The sequence below is a fragment of the Triticum aestivum genome, chromosome 7B, assembly GCF_018294505.1.
Source record: "Triticum aestivum cultivar Chinese Spring chromosome 7B, IWGSC CS RefSeq v2.1, whole genome shotgun sequence".
NCBI classification, from domain to species: Eukaryota; Viridiplantae; Streptophyta; class Magnoliopsida; order Poales; family Poaceae; genus Triticum; species Triticum aestivum.
The window spans coordinates 761746956-761768715 of NC_057813.1; the positions used below are offsets into that span (position 1 = coordinate 761746956).

The following is a 21760-nucleotide window of genomic DNA, read 5'->3' on the forward strand; positions in this document are numbered from 1 at the left end:
GCTGGATGCTCTTGTTCGGCGGCGGGGCCAGCTTATCTGCAAGCAGCATGGTATCGGGCAGCTGGATCTGTGCCGAGTAGTAGATGGCCTCACGCACCGTGAGTGTGGCCATCAGCATGTTCTCTTGCGTCACGTATGCCTGAATTAATCATTCGATGTTATTAATCTATCTGCTTAAATGCACATGAGCATTTGAAATTAAGGTCAAAACCTTACCGAAATTCCAAAGGCGAGCCTCTGTCTCCGGCCATTTATCCGAATATCTCCTTTACTTCTCAGGTTCTTGTCCAGTCTCCCTGTGTATATACATTGATCGAGACAGGTCCTGTTACTTAAACAGAATCTCTAATAGAATGGACAATATGTTAAAGTTCCAAAATTTGCAACTGAATGTCAGTTAGGTTTGAGAATTAATCCGAAGAATATTTTTTGCTTTCAAGAAGTCATTCTGTTTCTGTTTTCAAGTTCTCCGTTTCAATATGTTTTTAAATTCCGATGTCAACTATATGTAACTCGTATATCCACGAATATTTATTCAGGCATGTTAAGTCACCGCTGGGCATATGTTATATTCATGTCAAAAGAGGGAGAAAAGGCAACCTTATGGGAACGTTAACATGTCACCCTTTTGAAACTTTAAAACACAAGGTAAACTGTAGTATATGACATGTTACTGGTAGCAACTTGGATATACTATTCGGATCAACTGACATGTTTAAGGCTTCTAGCAGAAATTTTTAGCTGTATTGCTGCTGCAATATTAATATGTTAGAAACTGTAAATCAGTGTGCCAAATCTAGCAATAAATCGGTTACCCGGCCAAGGTGTCGAGCAGTGTAGTCTTGCCACACCCGGAGGGTCCCATGATGGCCAGCACTTGGCCGGGGCGCGCGCTGCCGGCTGATGCCGTGCAAAATAGTGGCCCTGCGGTCGACCGCCGTCACCCACACGTCCTCCCACGTTATGAACACGCCGCCATCGCTAGGGATGCCCTCCAGTCGGCCTTCCACGATGATCATACCTTCAACCCCAGAAAGAATTCCGTGGCGGCTACCCATGGCGCTTCACCTCGGATGTCGCTGGTTCCAGCAGCTGTACCTCCCCTGTGAGGGAGGCAGCTGAAGGACCCCACCGCGGCTGTGACTGGCTGGGTGTAGGTGCCCAGCGTGGTAGCAGCGAGGTCGCCATGCTGATGCTGAACGATACTCCCTTCTTGTACAACTACTGCCGCCTGCTTCTTCCCTTTGTTCTACCTAGCGGATTCAAAACCCTTATGCCTATGTGTTTACGCTTGGGCCTCAACCAATGGTGATATAAATACGCCTTTTGATCGTGCCTCATATATAGCGACAAGTACTGGTGAGTCTGTGTGTGTGCGCGCAGCGCGCGAGTGTGAGACTAAGTAAGCACTTCTGCTAAAAAAGAGGAATAGTAAAAGTAAGCACTGTGGAGTCAAGAGCTTTCCAGTGGCGATGGTGAAATGCGTCTTGCACCACCAGACACCTGCAGGTTGTGTTCTGGACTGATGTATTGTATTGTATTTGAGCACGGCACGCGAACGATGTATTGTAGTTTTGATCTTGACTGGGTATGCGTGGTGGAAATTGGAGAGTGCGGAGGAAGAAGAACGCCGTGGGCGTGAGCGCCACACACCTGGTTCTCCGGTCGAAATCTCGTCTTCGCTCTCCTCCGGTTGCCCGCGACGGACCGGCCTGGAGAGGTCTTTGCCCGCGACGGTACGGCCTGAAGAAATTGTACGCGGCTTCATCATTTACTTTTGTGTTTAACTTATATCTTCAAAGTCAAGTTTATGTTTACGTTAGCTTTATTATTTGCTCTATATAGGTTAAACAATGTGAGAGGTCATGACTTTTTTTATTGCAAATTTTTGTAGGTAGCTTAGCAAGCTGACCGCTTGTAGGTCATGACTTTGCCAGTACTAGGGAATTATGAGTGAATGCTACCTACTTCTTTCGTCCCATAATATAAGATGTTTTTTTTCAAGCTAAAGATAATAGCTAATGTTGGTTTTTGACCGCTCGAACAAATCACCAAGGAGCTGATGTACATACGTGCAAAACTTTGGCAGCTGATTTCTCAAAGAAAAAATGGCCCAAGGAATGCATGGATACCACACATGTCTCCGTCTAAATTTCTGCTCCTCTCTTTCCAAAAATGTAGCCACCCGTAATTTGGCCATGTCCCTCTTTCTGTCGTTCTCTCTCCATGCTTTGTGCACTCAAGCAGGAGTAGAAAAGTCTAGTCCGAGCAACATGACAGTTTCGACAGAGAAATGCAGGGAACTGCCACACGATAGGACTCCTCGCGAGCACTGCGATGGTACTATCAGTGTACTAATATGAAGCGTGTTTCCATTTCACCATGATTCTCAATCACGTAAATCAAATGGATGTAATATCAGTGTAACTAATAAGAATATAATTTCAATTCCAACTTACAGGTCTTGCAGAGCCAGATGGCGGGATAACAATCAATTTATTTATTTTCCGCATAAAAAAATCAATTTACTTTCCACGTGGGGGAATTCATTCAAAGCCATGTTCTTATGTACTACGTCCGTCCTGATTTACAAGTCCCCTTTGTATTTTGTGCCAAATTTTGACTAGAGATTTAACTAACAAAATATTAATGCATGTCACCAAAAATTATATCGTTGGATTCGTGTTTGAATATAGTTTCCATATATATTGTTTTTTCTGACTGCATTAACATTTTGTTAGTTAAATTTAAGGTCAAAATTTGGCATAGAATACAAAGGGGATTAATAAACCCGGATGGAGGTAGTACACTAGTTGGGTCATGAGGGTTGCCCAACCAGATATGTCTACCTATTCCTAGGTTACAAGAGAACTTGGTGAGATTAGGAGTATCATAATTAAAGTTTCTACGGTCATGAATGAAATTACAAAACTGAAAACTAGCTTTGCGACTGATTATTTCATTATGATAGCAGCGTGAGGACCTCCTGTCCCCTGGTTGATGCCATTCACCACTCCTTGGCAATCCGATGCCACCACGATATTATGAATGCCGAGGTCTTCCGCCAGTGCGAGAGACTCCATGCATAGGGGGCATGCATTTTGAACTGACATATTCCTATTGTGCAGTACATCCTTTGTCGGAAGTGAATGTCGAGCTAGCCTCCACGTGAAAACCATGATCTTTGAAGGGATCGTGAGTTTCCATAGAGACCTCTAGGATTTTCCTTCTCTTTCATCTGTAGATGATCCACTTCTCCCCGAAAGCCAGCTCTCTCGCTGACGCTTGGTCTAGAGCATGAACCTGTAAGCCGAACTCACTGTAAATTGCCCCTTCTTGTCTGGAGCCTAGGCCCAAAAATCCTCGGTATTGCGAGTACATACCGGTGCTCTTAGTATTGCTTCTGCATCGATACCTAAAAAAATTGACCGAACTAGGTCAACATTCGATGATGCATTAACCGGTAGTAACAGATCAGAAACCTTCCTTGGAGGGTTCGGTATGAGAGATGTGATTAGCCTGGGTGTGGTTTCTTTGGGGATCCAATTGGCCTCCCAAATGTCAGTGTTCTGACCATTGACAATCATGCTGATTATTCCTTGTTTTAATTAGTCCCGCCCTTCAAGGATAGCAAGGAGGGAAAGGACGTTTTCGTTGTAGTAGCAGCAGCTGGGCTGGTCCATCTATTAATTTTGTCAAAGATTGTGAACTTTGACTTTTCTGAAAATTAATGCACTCCCTGTCATATGCATACATCATTACTCCATGCTCCAACGAAATCATCAAATGAAGAAAAATAGATTTTGTTAATTCTCTTTCTCTTTTGCATGAAGATGTTGCTAATTCTCATTCTACTTAGAATTAGTGGCCATTTTATATTTATGTGATGTGTCATGATATGGGCGTCAAGACCCATGCAGCGTTGTGTTATTTTCATCCATGTGATCATGGTATTTTAGGACACCTAATATATAATGTTAAGATTCCAACTTGTATTTAAAAGTTCATGCAATTAAAAAAATTATACCATTATACTAATATTTTTACTTTTAAAAAACAATACATAAAATGTTATCTTCACATATTAAACAGTTTACATATACTTAGAAAACTATGTGAAATAAAATATTCATGAATACAAAAAAATGTTTAGACAGTTTACATAATTTTGAATAAGGCAAAAAAAATAAAAAAAATGGATAAATCAAGAAATATAAAACAGATAGAAAGGAGAAAAAGGGGGGAAGACATAAAGAAAAAGAAGATCAAAAGCAATCCACAGAAAAGAAACACAAACAAAAATAGGTTGATTTGAACAAATGGGCCGGGGTAGGACCATAAACGCGTCGGCCTACGCGTTTGGTTGCCTATTCTGCCCTGCTGGCCAATCGACATGATCCTGTAATTATTCCTTCGACCATCGTTAGGTTTCTCAAAAGAAAAAATAACAATAAAGTTTTACTCTGAAGATGCAAATGAAACACAAGAGTAAATGATCAAGCCATGCAACCGGAGGAGAGTGACGACGAGATTTCGACCGGAGAACCAGGTGTGTGGCGCTCACGCCCACGGCGTTCTTCTTCCTCCGCACTATCCAATTTCCACCACGCATACCCAGTCAAGAGCAAAACTACAATGCATTGGTCGCCTGCCGTGCTCTGGTGTTCAACTACAATACCATACATCAGCCAGAACAGAACCCCCAGGTGTCTGGCGCTCTGCAAGAAGCATTTCACCATCGTCACTGGAAAAGCTCTTGATTCCACGTGCTAGTTTGGACGTTGTGCTTGACTCACAGTGCTTACTTATTCTTTTCTTGGGTGCCAATCGTTCGATACGCTACATGTTAGCGTAAAATAAATATAGCCAACTGGATACGTGTCAAAGTTATGTACCGTAGAGTACTCTCTATTTAACTTGTTTTACAGCGTCGACAAAATCCAATTGCGTGTCCAAGAGCAACACCCCGGAAAACGCTACCACCAATTTACAACCGGCATTCAGAACAAGCAAAAATTAGACAGTAATATAGAACAGTGTCTAACAGCACCCAGACCAACTACGGGCACCAACACGGGAGAGGGGTGCGCCCTCCCGTCCACCCCGCTAGTAAGAGCATCTCTAGCAGACCCCGTATAACGCCGCAACCCACAAAATAACCGTCAAGATATGGGTCCGAGCGAAAACTCCTGCCCGATCAGAAGCCGCAAACGCGTCCGGCCCATAAATTTTTTTGCGGGGCGCGGCATAATCCCCGTCCCAACCTGCGAAAACGTGCCCCCCCCGTCCTGTTGTGCCCTGTATATAGCAGGAGCGGTTGGTGGGGGGGGGACATTTCAGCCCGCGCTTTTCCACAATCACCGCCGCCCCTCTCCCCCTCGCCCCGCGCTTTTCCCCACCCCCCGCCGTCGGGCCGCCGCCTACGATTCCGGCCAAACTAGCCGGCGGGATCACGCCGGAGGACGGCCACACACCCGAGCTTGCCCTCCGCCTCCTCCTGCATCGGCGAGCCGGAAAGTTGCAGATCGTCGGCCAGATTTGGCGTTTCCGGCCACCGGTGGTTGCGCCAAGCTATGGATTGGTCGGGGAGCACCCCACGCAGCCCCGGCAAAGCCACAGCGCCACATGCACGTACGGGTTCTTCCTGTAGCCGCCACCGACGGTTTGCCAACAAGGATTCAGCCGGCCGTCCGCCGGGCTCGGCGTTCGCGCAGCGGCTCGCGGGCTCGCTGATGCCGCTCATACAGTGCGACAACTGCACGCGGACAGTGTTGCGGCTAACTTCTAGCACGCCGAAGCAGCCCGGATGGGTGTTCTTCAAATGTGAAAACGACGGGGTATGTGTTGTTTCCATTGGGCTTTATCACCATATTCTACGGTTCAATTACGATAGCTCATTTTGAACACCGTCATGTGTGTAGAAAGATGGATGCTCATTTTGGTATTGGGAAAGAGAATACATTGATTTACTGATAGAAAGAAACTTAATAGATGTTCGTGCACTCCTTAGTAGAATTGAGGCTAATGATGCGGTTGCATGTGCAATTAGAAAAGAAAGTAGAGAGGAAGCAACGTCTACTTCTTTACAACCAAAGAAAAAGAATGAAGAATGCAAGATCAAGAATCCGCAGATCAACAACGAATGCATGGAGATGATATTGCTCCAACTAGTGGGAGTTGTTACGGAAGTTGGATATCTTCTAAAATGCATAATTGTGGTTCTTATTTTCTTTGGTCTTGCTATTCTAGCAATTATTTGGTAAATTACTATGTATCCAATGCCGTTGAAGAAAATAAAATAGCAAAGAAATGTATTTTCATGTGTGAAATTAAAATGCAAATTTCGGATTTGCGGTTCAGCGGGGACGGCGCCGAGCAGACCCCGCAAAGCCGACCTGTAAAAGAGCATATTCCGCAAATATCCTTTTTTACGGGTCCGTTCTGCGGGGTCTGACTCTGCCGCCACCCTCGCCGGCCCGCAAAGCCATTTTTCCGTGAATTGTATACACGTTTTGCAGGTCGGTGTTATATAGGGTCTGCTAGAGATGCTCTAACACATTTACACTAGCTGCTGAAAAAGCAATGCAAAGTACAACAGGCTCGACACGAGATTGACACCCGTGAAAAAACAATACTAAGTACACAGCCATCAAACCTTACTGTTTTTCCGTCGCCAAGTACGCGAGAATTCCGTCGAGATTGATACTATCGAGTTTAAGCTACCTACATCAAATTCACCTGTACGTGTACGGCGTGAACTTTACGTGCAGTTGTGCTACTGTTCATCAGTCAATCAGCCTGCCGGCAAGGGGAATGGGATTTCATGACATGGGGCTGTTCAACCTAGCACTTCTTGGAAAGCGTGGGTGGAGGTTCATGGTCAGCCCTGACTCATTATGTGCCCGGGTCATGAAGGGCCGGTATTTCCTGGATTCAGATTTTATGCATGCCACAGTACCGAAGTCAGCCTCTCCAATATGGCGGGCGATTGTGGCTGGGCGCGAGGCCCTTCAGGCGGGTTTGATTATGCACCTTGGTGACGGACGATTTATCTCTATATGGGATGATAAGTGGATTCCAGGTACTATCAGTATGTCTCCCATGTCCATAATTACTCCTACTACTTTACATATGGTCAATGAACTCATTGATGAAGAAAATTGGACATGGGAGACCGATCTTGTTCGACAAAACTTTCTTGCTCCGGATGCAGAAGCCATATTAAAAACATACCATTGTGCACCGGAGGTGGGACGATTTCTTTGCTTGGGCTTTTGAAAACTCAGGCTCGTTCCTGATCAGTAGCCTGATGGCTGATGATCCTAGGAGCGTTTTTGTTTGAATAAAGCTCTCACAATCCCCCGCAAAAAAATCAGCCTGCCCGCTTGCTTGCATGCAAGTTTTGCACGTGGGTACATCAGCTCTCGGATGATTTTTTCCAGAGATCAAAACCCAACATTGGGTATTATCTACTCCCTTGATCCCAAAATAAGTGACTCAACTTTGTACTGTCATGACCTCTCATATTGTTTAATCTATATATAGAGAAAATAATAAAGCTACATGATTGAGGAATGTTGGCTCCCACGCTCCAAGTGAACAAAAAATCGTTAAAAATACTAAATAAATTCAAAACGTTCTGATTTTTTCTTGGAGAAAGATGCTTGAGTACATGATGTACATGCCAAATTTTGAAACATTTGAATGTCTAAGTAGCTCTCAGTAAAAAAGTCAAATTTCAGGACCTAATTTTGTTTTTTTTTTTGTGAGAGCTAGCTAGTCAGAAGTCCAAATGCTTTGAAATTTGGCACGTACCTCACGCATTCAAATATCTTTCATGCAAAAAGAATATCATTTTTTTCCTTTCTCTATTTTTTTAAAATTTACTGTTCACCGGGTGCAGATGAGCCTTGGCTCAGAATTGGATATTCGATATAACAATAAGTTTTACTCTAAAGATGTAAGTGGAACACAAGAGTAAATGGTGAAGCCAATTTTCTTCTGGCCCGTCCGTCGTGGGCAAAGACCTCTTCAGGCCGGTCTGTCGCAGGCAACCGGAGGGGAGCAACGACGAGATTTCGACCAGCGAACCAAGTGTCTGGCGCTCACGCCGACGCCGTTCTTCTTCCTCCACACTCTCCAATTTCCACCTCGTATAGCCAATCCAGAGCAAAACTACAATACATTGGTCGCTTGCCGTGCTCAACTACAATACACAATACATCAGTCCAGAACACAACCTGCAGGTGTCTGGTGCGCTGCAAGACGCATTTCGCCATCGCCAGTGGAAAAGCTCTAGACACCACGTGCTAGTTTGGACGTTGTGCTTGACTCACAATGCTTACTTATACTATTATTTTCTTCTTCTTTTTTTGAACAGAAGTGCTTAGTGACACACACACAAAGACTCACCAGTGTTTTTGAACCGAGGTGAGCACCCAGCCTATATTTGTAGCCTCTGCACAACAAGCTTCCGCAGTAGTCTGCACGCCCTCACCACCGTTCACCATGCCGCCCTTCCTAATTGTTTTCACCCTGCTCTCCTGCATCCACACCCCAGCAAACTCTGCAGCGACGGACACCATCTTGGCCGGCCAATCACTTGCCGTCGACGACAAGCTCATCTCCGGCAACGGCAGGTACGCGCTCGGCTTCTTCCAGGCCGAAGGCACCACCAACTGGTACCTTGGCATATGGTTCAACACAGTCCCTAAATTCACTCCAGCATGGGTTGGAAATAGGGATAACCCAGTCAAGAACACCACCTCACTTGAGCTCACCATTTCCCACGATGGCAACCTTGTCATCTTAAACCGGTCCACCATGTCCATAATCTGGTCCACACAAGCAAACATCTCCAGAAATAGCACCACTGCTAGGCTGCTGAGTACTGGAAATCTCGTACTCGCAGACTCTTCAAACTTGTCAGAGTTTCTATGGCAGAGCTTTGATCACCCCACGGATACATTTTTTCCTGGGGCCAAGCATGGATGGGATAAGGCCACCGGCCTGAATCGCCGTTTTGTTTCTTGGAAAAGCTTGACTGACCCAGCTACCGGTGTCTATTATTATGAAGTAGACCCGGCCGCTGTTGACCAGATAGTGCTTGTAGCACTCAACTCATCCATACCCTATTGGTCCAGCGGTGCATGGAACGGCAAATATTTTTCTGGAATTCCAGAGATGGCTGCCCGCCACTCTATTAGTGCAAATTTTGTCCACAATGACAGAGAGAAGTACTGGACATATAAATTAGTGCCTCAATATATGGATCCCAATATGCTTACTCGTAATGTAATTGACATCTCGGGTCAAATGAAGACATTCATTTGGATGAAGGGCACACCTGATTGGGTAATGATAAATGCCCAACCAAGAGATCAGTGTGACGTTGATGCAATTTGTGGACCTTTCACAATTTGCAACGATAATGATTTTCCGCACTGCAATTGTATGGAGGGCTTCACCATAACATCCCCCAAGGATTGGGACCTAGAAGATCGAGCAGGTGGGTGCTCAAGGAAGACTAAGTTAGACTGCATTAGCCATAGAGGAACAACACATACCACAGACAAGTTCTATTCTATGCCATGTGTTAAGTTGCCCAACGATGCCCCAGAAGTAGATGCTGCTGCAAGTGCGAGTGAGTGCGCACAAGTTTGCCTGAATAATTGCTCTTGCACAGCCTACTCCTTTGGCGACAATGGATGTTCTATGTGGCATAACAAATTGCTCAATATAAGAGCACTACCATGTAGTGGCACTACCAATTCAAACAGAGAAACTCTTTACCTTCGTCTTTCTGCTAAAGATGTACAAAGTTTGAAAAAAAAACAGAAGAGGGATTGTTATTGGAATTGTAACTGGTACAGGCGTTTCTATTTTAGGCTTATTTGCACTTATCCTCTTACTGATGATCTGGAAGAACAAACAGAAGAACTCTGGTCAGATACTGAATGATTCTCAAGTTTGTACTGGAATCATTGCATTCAGATATAGTGATCTACAACGGGCAACAAAAAAATTCACAGATAAGTTGGGGGGAGGTGGTTTTGGTTATGTATTCAAGGGGTTTATAAAGGGCTCCAATGCCATAGCAGTGAAGATGCTCAATGGTGCTTATCAAGGAGAGAAGCAATTCAGAGCCGAAGTGAGCACAATCGGAGCTGTTCAACACATCAATTTGGTTAAGCTTGTTGGTTTCTGTTGTGATGGTTCCAAGAGGTTGCTTGTTTATGAATACATGTCAAATCACTCTCTTGATGTCCATCTATTTCGAAGCAATTCTACCATGTTGAATTGGACTGCTAGGTATCAGATAGGCCTAGGAGTTGCAAGAGGGTTGGCCTACTTGCATGACAGCTGCCGAGACTGCATCATACACTGTGATATCAAGCCAGAGAACATACTTCTTGATTCTTCACTCCTTCCAAAAATTGCAGACTTTGGAATGGCAAAACTTATAGGAAGGGATTATAGCCGAGTATTGACAACAATGAGAGGTACTACAGGGTACCATGTAACCACAGGTCATCGGAACCCATTGCTTTTTTCCACTTTTCTGGAATCGGGCTATGAGTATTTCCGCTCTAATCCTCGTGTAACCAAGGACGGGAGGATTGTCAAGGATAGAAGGGTGAAAGTTTTCAAGAAATACACATTTTTTCGTTTGTACATGATCCTGCGGTATAACCTAGCACTGGAGGTAAGTACAAATTTCTTTTCAAATTCATGTATACCCTTATCTATGTGGATATAAATATGTCAATAATACTTGCTAAAAATTTGAAGGTTCAATCTCTAAGATAGTTTTCTTGGTTCAGTTGGTGTTACAATAGTGCAACTTAGAATCTATCGAGTTATACAAGAGATGGACAAATCTTATAGAAAAAAATGAACATGTATATTCGGGTCGTTTAAATGGGGTCTTACAAGGAATTGTCAAACAAATATGTTACAACTATGAATTGTGTAATGACTTGTGTAATCTTGTGATATACAGACATTGCATGTGATGAGTGTATTTGGGCATTCAGTGTCCCAACATTACGATAAGCTCAAGCGTGGCTACAATTTCCTGATACTTGTAGCAAAGTTGTACGCCCCATATGCATTCTTCAAAGGGTGGTGAGCATCTTCTACTTAACTATATTAGAACATAATTAACTTTATTTCGTTTTTATAGTCTCAAATAGTAATAATTTCTTCCGGCACTCATTTCACAGAAGATAGCTTTAATATCTTTGAATGCTATTTGAACTTGTGATTTTTTTGACAACACTAGCTTTATTTGCTCAGTACGACTTAGTTCTTTGAATGTTTATTCATTGGAATGGCTAAATGAAAATTCCACAAAACCAACCATGAGTTGCTCCGTGTCCATGTTATGTTTCGAGTAGTACATCACCACAACTGGTCATAGCTAGCGGTAGTTGGTAGCTCTACTCTATCCAATATACACATCTTGCCCAAAGTTTGTACCATTTATGGTGAAGGACAAGCTAGTGCTTTCTGTTAATGGAAAAAGTATAGCAATGATCCAAAATCTAGTGTTGTCCATACAACATGTGCACTAGTGCCTGAAAATCCTCCTCTGTACCCGAGCTCATCTGCACCTGCGTTGAAGAAAAAAATCAAAACAAATACTGAAAAAAATCAATTTTTTTGTGCAGCGTGAGGTCCGCTCCAATTTTCAAATCATTTGGACATTTTAGGAGCTCTCGGCAAAAAAGACAAATTGGGGGTCTGTAAAAAAGTTTCATGTTCATGTACTGTTTTGGTCCAAGTTGTCTTTTTTGCTGAGAGCTGCTCAGATGTCCAAATGAATTGAAATTTGGAGCGGGCCTCACGCATAAAATTTTCTGCTGCACAAATTTTTTGGGATTTTTTTGATTTTTTTTGATTTTTTACGAATTTTTTCCAACCAGGTGCAGATGAGGCTGGGCACCGAAACGCCCTACCTCATATTATTGATAAAAATAACAACACTCCCTCTGTTTCTTGTTATTCCGCATATAAAATTTGGTCAAAGTCAAACTTTATCAACTTTGAATGAATTTATAGGAAAAATTATCAACACTCACAATATGAAATCAATATTATTAGATGCATCATGAAATTAATTTTCATACCATATAGTTTTAATATTGTAGATGTTGATATTTTTTCCTACAAAGTTAGTCAAACTTTATAAAGTTTGACTTTGACCAAATTTTATAAGAGGGCTAAAAAGAAATGGAGGGAGTTTGTATTGATGCTAGCTGTTAAGATACGCATACAGCTAATATTACCATCACACATTAAACCCACTTATCTATCAATAATAAATGCCCAATTTCTACATATATATCAAGGGTTTTCTTTGTTGGCAGATATATACAAACGTTGCAAACAATTTTGTTATTGTTCTTGGTTAAATTATTTTGTGCTCATTTACATCTACGATACTTATCTAACTTTTCCCTCCATCCTATGAAGCTTTGATGACACGAACATGAGAAATTTGTGGGCAGTAACCTCTACAGACCAGCTGAAGGATGGCTCCACGTTTGATTGTGATCCTGCATGCATCGATTGGGGCTCATACCTGATCAACACACACATTCCGGCTGCTCTGACCTATGCTCGCAATAATAATTAGATGAAGAACGCTTACAGAAGTTCATAGGGGAGAAGTCATTATAAAATCTATTTCTAATAATAATCATGTATGTCGTTTATATATGTGATGTAATGTTTATATATCTCGTGTATAACAGCATGCTCGTGCTTCCCACTTATGTACCTCGAACATACATAGGCAAAATATAGGTGTATATATGTCATGGCCTTAAAAATATTTTGTCTGATATAAAAAATGTGTTGTGTCCAGACCTATCATGTAATAACACGTGTTACATGTGTGCAATAAGTTACAAGAAATATTTTGATGGGTTGTTTTCGGCGAAGCAGTGAGAAAAGGCCTCAAGAAAAAATTCACTTTTTCATGGATTTTTCCTTATTTCTTCCTAAGTCCAGGTGTATTTTTTGACATTTTGACATTATTAACCTTTTTTGTGATTTCTCCAAAATTCTTGAGCTTTTCCACAAATTTTGAGGGTCTTCACTGCAACTATCAATAAACTCTTGGGCTTTGGTGGAGACATAGAATAGGCAGCATACGACCGGTGGACGCGTCAAACTAACATATCGCTGTTAGTTTTTTTTAAAACACATTGCTTTAGTTTTCAAAAAGAAACACATCCCTGTTACAGACAATTAGGTAGTTTTTATCACCCTCGTGCAGTGGAATTGACCCCTATGGTCATCGGTTTTAGCTCGACGCCAGTCTTTGTTGTCATTTTGGCCGTTAGCTATAGCCGGTCAGATGTCTTTGTATCGTATGATGTCGTTCCAGAAGATGTGGACAACTCGCTCTAAGCTAGTCGTTCGAGAAAAAATGTAGTGCGTTGGGATCAATCCAAATAAAATCCGACGCGCATTGCCCCAAAAAGTGGGCCCATGAATGCCCATGAATGAATGTATACCACCCGTATCTTCTGCCTAAAATTCTTATCCTCTCACCCGTAAGCTTAAACCACCCACGGTCATGTGGTCATACCCCTTTGAGGCATAGTCACAATAGTCATTGTTGTGGTTGCGGGTCAAATTCTCTTGAGGCTTGATGATCTTTAATTCTCCTTTGAATAAACATCATTTGATGTTTGTTGCTCTTGAGGGGAGAAATGCTCAATCTTCTACAGGAAACCAGGTTGGATATTATTGCTGAGTGTAAGGGTTGCTTTCCACAAAGTGTAGAAAAGAGGCCTCCACAATTTTTATACATTTTCTTGGACTCTTCGTTTTTTCTCTTCAGGTTCGGGTGAATTTTTCTGACGTTTCGGCATTTAGTGGCAACTTTCTTTTGTGATTTCTCCAAATTTCTTGAGTTTTTTTTGTCTCATCTGGAATTTTTCACTAGCTCCCAGCGTACAGGTACAACCACTGGACCAACCGCTGTGGTCGGTCATTGGTCCTTGCCTAACGCCGGTGTTTGTTATTGTTTTGGTCCTTAGCTGGTAAACAGATCGTACACGTTTGCATCATACGTACGTTGTGATTCCCAAGCCGTGGACAGCAGGCTCTGGCTAGTCGAGGGATAAGATTCTTCGTACCACGTGTACCATTCCAATTAAACATCACGTGCATTGCTCCAAAAAATGGGCCCAAGAATGCATGGATACCACCAATACGTGCGTCTAAATTCTGTTGTACTCAAGCAGGAGTAGAAAAGTCTAGTCTCGATATTGAAACTTAGGGAATTGGCACACGATAGGAAGGTGCCTGGTCTCATGGTCATGGGGTGCACTGCAATGGGCTAGCTTCCTTCTTTCTCCAGCTCACATGGTTCGTTGTGCCTGATTAACTCTGGCCCAATTCCGAGATCTATTCATATCTGGAAGGTTAAGGTGCCCTTACATATTAAAAATTTTTATGTGGTTTGTCCACAAGCAAGTGATACTCACTAAAGATAATTTGTTAAAGCGAAGATGGGTAGGCAGTTCACGATGTTGTTTTTATGATCATGATGAAACAATTCAACATCTCTTCATAGATTGCCCTCTCGCAAAATTACTTTGGCGCACGATTCATATAGCCTTCAACACCGTCCCTCCAGTTAGCATTGAATCATTATTTGGGACGTGGTTAGCTAGGGTGGAACTTCTTAGTGCGGCTTGTATTCGAATTGGAATATGTGCACTTATGTGGGCTATATGGAACTGCAGGAATGATGTGATCTTTAACAGACAACACATTTTAAACTTCTTGCAGGTCATCTTCAGATCTACGGCATGGATCCGTATGTGGTTCTTACTCACTCCTACGGACTCCAGAGAGCCATGGTTACTGGGTGCAACCAATGGGAGATGGTAGCACGGGCTATATTCAATCGGTTTGGATGGCGGTCGCATAACAAGATAGGAGTCTAGGGCCCTAATCCTTTAATTCATACCGGTTGTGGCATTGCGGTTTTTTATTTTTCTTTGCACCTTTTGCGAGTTGTAATACTTTGAAGACCTTGTGATATTTTGGGACTTTTTTAATAATATGGCTGCATGCATCGTTCAGATGCAGAGGCTCGGGTCAAACCTCCTTTTCCAAAAAAATAAACATGGTTTGTTGTGCCTGCACCTCTGGACAGACAAAATACAAAAGGTGTTTTCATTTCACCATGATTCTCGATCATGCATGAATCAAATGAACATAGTATCAGTCTAGTAATGAGATTCTGCTTATGTTTATCACAAATCAGATTTAACACCTTAGCAGGCAAGCTAACTATTGAACCAACTTTCTCAAACATGAAGGCAAACAGCAGCAGCAATCAAAAGGTACTAGAGAAATGAAGCTGATATAATGAATAGTTACAGGTTAGCCGGGGGTTAGGGCATATCCAAAGCGGGCCCTCAAACCTCTATTATATGTCTCGGAGTCATAGTGCCCGGACAACATTTGTGGGCCAGCTTTGGAGATGCCATTACATCCTTACTAACTTGGTTTTTAAATATTTTTCTGGCGATTTGCTCAATCTTCTGCCACTTTGGATGTCTGACTATTCGACAAGACCTAAAGTGACTGGGCAGTGTTTGAATCAACAGGATATTTGAGCATGCCATGATGTGCAACAAATTGAGGGAAGTGATGTGATCCACATTGCGTGGTAAGGAACCCTAGTCACATTAAGAAATCGGGAAAACAATGAACTCCACCAAAGGAATAAGCGAAACCACTAGTATAGGGAAGCCTACTAGCAACGTTTGAAAAACGTAGTTAGTGACGCACTTAGCACACGCCACTAGTATCTGACCTCCCCACCAACGACCGCAATCCCTGCCATGCACCCCTGCTGACATCCCCTCGCCTTCCTGTACCTCACTAGAAAAAATCTGGTGAGAGTCTTCTTCATCTTACCGTTTCATTTTCTATTCACCCACATGGCACAACTGTATGAGACTGGATTTTTTTGGTCTGAGGTGTCGGTGCACCCGGCTATCCAGGACATCCATTTCAAATGTGATTCGTAGGGATATGTGCCACATACTGTGACAATATTTGGGTTAGCAAGCCTACACGAATAGTGAGGCGGGAGAATTAGATAATTTGAAAATTGGAGCTGGGCCTATCAGGTCTCTGTTGACGTTAGACAAGATTCCACGCGACCGCATGCTTCTTGTTCAAAGATGAAAGCCATGTAGGAGGGCATGTCACGCCCTGTCAGTTTTCGTTTGCGAGCTTGGTTGTCCAGTAAAACCAATCTTTTCCGGTGGACGATCAACATCATTTTGTCATGATCGCAATAACCGAAAAAACTCTGGGATGTTACAATCTGGTCATGCCCCTTTCAGCCATAGTTCTAATAGTCATTGTTGTGGTTGCGGGTCAGATTTTGCTGAGCCTTAATGATTTTAATTCTCCTTTGAAATATCCGTGCTTACATCCTTTGATATTTGTTGCTCTTGATGGGAGAAATGTTTAATATTCTATAGGAAACTAGGCTGGGAATGATAACTGAGTGGAAGGGTTGTTTTCCACAAAGGGTGGAAAAGAGGCTTCCACAATTGTTTCCACATTTTCTTGGACTCTTCCTTATTTCTCTCCGAGTTTGTGTGAATTTTCCTGACTTTTCGACATTTCACAACAACTATATTTTGTGATGTCTCCAAATTTCACGAGCTTTTCATCTCCACTATAGTTTTTCACTAACTCCCAGCATACAACCATTGGACACAACAAATTAGCAAATCACTGTTATAGACGATCAGGTAGACGGTGTCACACTGGTGCGATGGAATTGACCCCTATGGTTAGTCATCGGTCCTCGCCTAATGTCGGGGTCTCATAACATTACACAATGATGAATCTGATATATCACAGTAAATCTCTTATTTTCCTTTTATTTTATCAGTAGTACCCTTATCATCTTACAGTATTATTTTGATATAGAGGTTAAATGCGAGTACACGGCTTTTCAATGCCACAAATACAATGAGCGGGACACGTAAATGATTCACCCTTGGATATGGGCTTTAGCATGTCGACAACCTTAATAATCACTACAAAAAGCAACCTATACATTACAATCATTCCACATAGCACTACAAAGTCCACCCATTTTGAGTGCCCCATTTCTGTCTCAAATAACTTACTTATCACTTCTTCACCAGTTATTGTTTCCTTGCCAACTCCTGTGTTGTTTTCGAATACCAAACCCAAGAACTCATTCTTGTAAAATCCTTGAAGTGCATACTTCTGAAAAGAGATGTAGAACATTGGGTACTTCCATACTATCTTTGGCAGTTTACTAGGTATTTGGAAGAACCCACAATTGAGCAACATGATTACTTGTATTCCAACACCTGTGATGATGCCCATCAGAAAATCTGGCACGATAGCAGCTACAGTCATCATAAGGCCTTCAACTAGCATCGTGCACGAACAAAGGACAAGCGTAAAATATACAAAATGGTCTACTCTTCTCTTTAGACCAGACAGGTAGTAGGCTATTGCACCAGGTAATATAGCAATAAGGAAAAGATATGGCGTGGCTGACAACCAATTGGAGATCACAAATGCTGACACACCATAATGCCCATTTAGCCGTTCTCTCCTGAATATCTGGGTACCATAAACAAGACTACAAGTAAGAGCGGCGCAATTCAACTTTATACTATTTAATGACTACACACATCACTGATTTCATGAACTCCTCACCTCAAGTAGTGAAATATAAGAAACTTTAAAGGCTACTTGGTAAACTATCTTTAATTTGTTGTAAAAGATATGCCAACTTATGGTGATATAAATAGCATGTGCCTTTACATTTATTTTATTGGGTAGAAATATTTGCTCGTACTAAGTTTCAAAAGTAACAGCTCGAAAATCAGAACCAAACTTTTGGTGACAACAAAGAAAACATGGATAAACTATATATGTTAGTGAATTCCAGGGTAGTTATTTTTTTTTGTTTTTACAACACTGTAATGATGAATGTTGTCTAAATTATTCAAATATTATACTCTGATAATATACCATGTAGAGCAGTCAAATGTGCAATTTTCAGCTCGGGTGTTTTTGTATTAATGTATTTCAGATTGTTTGGTAAGTAATTTCACTGGCAACTATATTGATAAGGACTATGCTTTGCATGCTCTAGTTCACTTGGGCCATATAATACATATTTTCTTATTTTTCTTCTGTCAGTTTCACAATTAATAACATACTAAACTAGGTATGCAGATATCAATAAATCAGATGATTAACCTACTATTTATACTTAATTCACATTCAACAACATTGTTCTGGAGGCTAACAAGTAACTAAATCTACAATATTTTATCAATTATAAAAATCACTCATACTAGGTTACTCTAGTTGACGTAATTTTATATATCACTTCATGATCAAACTAGGTTGATAAGTTTTTATCCATTATACCAGCATGTCATGTTTTTGCATAGTCAAATTTACTTAACCATAAGTGTTTTCCTATTTTCTTCGTGAACAAAATTTGTTCCATATGTATACAGTTAAACAAAAAAGGTTGATACCTTCATTTCCTCCACAAAGGAAGGGAATCCTCCAATTGCCATTAATGTTAGAAGGCCACTGGTGAACATTAGCATTGATGATCTAGACTGAAACAGTGGAACAATAAAATTTAGTTACTTTTCCAATTAGCCTAGTGCATATGTGAAATCAACACAAGATCTAATTATCAACTTACACGGATGGAATCGTATCCATAGCCAAAATTGTAATATATGGTACCAAGGCATAGACTAATGGAAATATAGATGCCAAGACGTAGCCAGTAGTATCCGACGTCTCTATACATGTTCACAAACGATCTTCTGGTGAGTACAAACACCTTTGTCAGGAAACTAGCTTGGTTTCTTCTGATCATCACTCCACCCTGGGTTAGCAAGCCAAATAATATCATATCTCATCTCACGTAGATAACATATCCATGCAAAGTTTAAACAAATTAAATACCGAATAATACTAACCATTTCATTTATGTCTTGCATTTCCTTTTTGGCATTTTCAGAAGTATTGGAGGATTTGTAGGCATTTACCAGAACTTGTATTGCTTCATCTGCTGGAGATGGCTTGGACGATATTGTTCTTTCTCCACTTTCCTGTATGTTAATTACTATGTCAATAAAATGATGTTTTTGCATGAATTAAAATTATCTCAGTCATAGTATAGTGTCATGCACGACACGGTAGTATAATGACCTATATGGACAAGTATTGCATTCTAATTTAAATATATATTTCCCTAATTCCTTACATTTAATGACTGAAGCTTAATAAGTGGATGATTGTATAAATCTTACATACCAATTCAAAATCTCTGTTGATTGTCCTCAGGAAATGATCTGAAGGATTTCTCATTGGTGGGCAAGGGTAGCCATTTGATGAGAAGAACTGCAAATATAATGTATTGTGCATGAAAATTCTTAGCAAACTAAATATATAAGCATTCATCTCATCGTACAAAAGGAAAGGAAGACGTCAATTACCTCATTGGCATTGGTGGCCGGGCCAAAGTAAATTGTCCGTCCAGAGGCAAGCAAGCAAAGGCCATGAAAGATCTCGAACACCTCGTTGCATGGCTGGTGCACTACGGCAACGATGGTCATGCCCTCCCTGGCAGCGAGGTCAGCTGTGCGGTTCATCACATGGAAGGAGGCAGCGCTGTCTAGCCCGCTGGTAGGCTCGTCCAGGAATAGCAGCCGCGGCCTCGTGAGGATCTCGAGGCAGATGCTCAGACGCTTCCGCTGCCCGCCACTGATGCCCTTAGTATTGTGTCCGCCGATGCGCGTATCTAGGGTGCTGGTGAGCCCCATCTCCTGGATGGCTTCGTCGGCGCGGGCCAGCTTATCTGCAAGCAGCATGGTATCGGGCAGCTGGATCTGTGCCGAGTAGTAGATGGCCTCACGCACCGTGAGTGTGGCCATCAGCATGTTCTCTTGCGTCACGTATGCCTGAATTAATCATTCGATGTTATTAATCTATCTGCTTAAATGCACATGAGCATTTGAAATTAAGGTCAAAACCTTACCGAAATTCCAAAGGCGAGCCTCTGTCTCCGGCCATTTATCCGAATATCTCCTTTACTTCTCAGGTTCTTGTCCAGTCTCCCTGTGTATATACATTGATCGAAACAGGTCCTGTTACTTAAACAGAATCTCTAATAGAATGGACAATATGTTAAAGTTCCAAAATTTGCAACTGAATGTCAGTTAGGTTTGAGAATTAATCCGAAGAATATTTTTTGCTTTCAAGAAGTCATTCTGTTTCTGTTTTCAAGTTCTCCGTTTCAATATGTTTTTAAATTCCGATGTCAACTATATGTAACTCGTATATCCACGAATATTTATTCAGGCATGTTAAGTCACCGCTGGGCATATGTTATATTCATGTCAAAAGAGGGAGAAAAAGGCAACCTTATGGGAACGTTAACATGTCACCCTTTTGAAACTTTAAAACACAAGGTAAACTGTAGTATATGACATGTTACTGGTAGCAACTTGGATATACTATTCGGATCAACTGACATGTTTAAGGCTTCTAGCAGAAATTTTTAGCTGTATTGCTGCTGCAATATTAATATGTTAGAAACTGTAAATCAGTGTGCCAAATCTAGCAATAAATCGGTTACCGGCCAAGGTGTCGAGCAGTGTAGTCTTGCCACACCCGGAGGGTCCCATGATGGCCAGCACTTGGCCGGGGCGCGCGCTGCCGCTGATGCCGTGCAAAATAGTGGCCCTGCGGTCGACCGCCGTCACCCACACGTCCTCCCACGTTATGAACACGCCGCCATCGCTAGGGATGCCCTCCAGTCGGCCTTCACGATGATCAATACCTTCAACCCCAGAAAGAATTCCGTGGCGGCTACCCATGGCGCCTTTCACCTCGGATGTCGCTGGTTCCAGCAGCTGTACCTCCCCTGTGAGGGAGGCAGCTGAAGGACCCCACCGCGGCTGTGACTGGCTGGGTGTAGGTGCCCAGCGTGGTAGCAGCGAGGTCGCCATGCTGATGCTGAACGATACTCCCTTCTTGTACAACTACTGCCGCCTGCTTCTTCCCTTTGTTTCTACCTAGCGGATTCAAACCCTTATGCCTATGTGTTTACGCTTGGGCTCAACCAATGGTGATATAAATACGCCTTTTGATCGTGCCTCATATATAGCGACAAGTACTGGTGAGTCTGTGTGTGTGCGCGCGCGCGCGAGTGTGAGACTAAGTAAGCACTTCTGCTAAAAAAGAGGAATAGTAAAAGTAAGCACTGTGGAGTCAAGAGCTTTTCCAGTGGCGATGGTGAAATGCGTCTTGCACCACCAGACACCTGCAGGTTGTGTTCTGGACTGATGTATTGTATTGTATTTGAGCACGGCACGCGAACGATGTATTGTAGTTTTGATCTTGACTGGGTATGCGTGGTGGAAATTGGAGAGTGCGGAGGAAGAAGAACGCCGTGGGCGTGAGCGCCACACACCTGGTTCTCCGGTCGAAATCTCGTCTTCGCTCTCCTCCGGTTGCCCGCGACGGACCGGCCTGGAGAGGTCTTTGCCCGCGACGGTACGGCCTGAAGAAAATTGTACGCGGCTTCATCATTTACTTTTGTGTTTAACTTATATCTTCAAAGTCAAGTTTATGTTTTACGTTAGCTTTATTATTTGCTCTATATAGGTTAAACAATGTGAGAGGTCAT

The 21760-nt window shown here is 42.3% G+C and overlaps 1 protein-coding gene and 1 pseudogene across 1 annotated transcript; one reads left to right on the plus strand and one right to left on the minus strand.

The window, feature by feature from the left end:
• The first annotated feature begins 8508 nt into the window (after window positions 1-8508).
• Window positions 8509-11131, plus strand: LOC123158829 (G-type lectin S-receptor-like serine/threonine-protein kinase At2g19130; annotated as a pseudogene).
• Window positions 11132-16986: 5855 nt separating this feature from the next.
• On the minus strand, window positions 16987-21183 carry LOC123158830 (ABC transporter G family member 1-like). Its single transcript, XM_044576662.1, has 8 exons — window positions 20708-21183; window positions 20108-20187; window positions 19566-20030; window positions 19384-19470; window positions 19047-19178; window positions 18764-18952; window positions 18588-18674; window positions 16987-17655 (listed from the first exon to the last, which is right to left on the minus strand). The coding sequence occupies exons 1-8, from the start codon at window positions 21078-21080 to the stop codon at window positions 16987-16989; spliced, it is 2082 nt and encodes a 693-aa protein (XP_044432597.1). The 5' UTR covers window positions 21081-21183.
• Window positions 21184-21760: the final 577 nt, after the last annotated feature.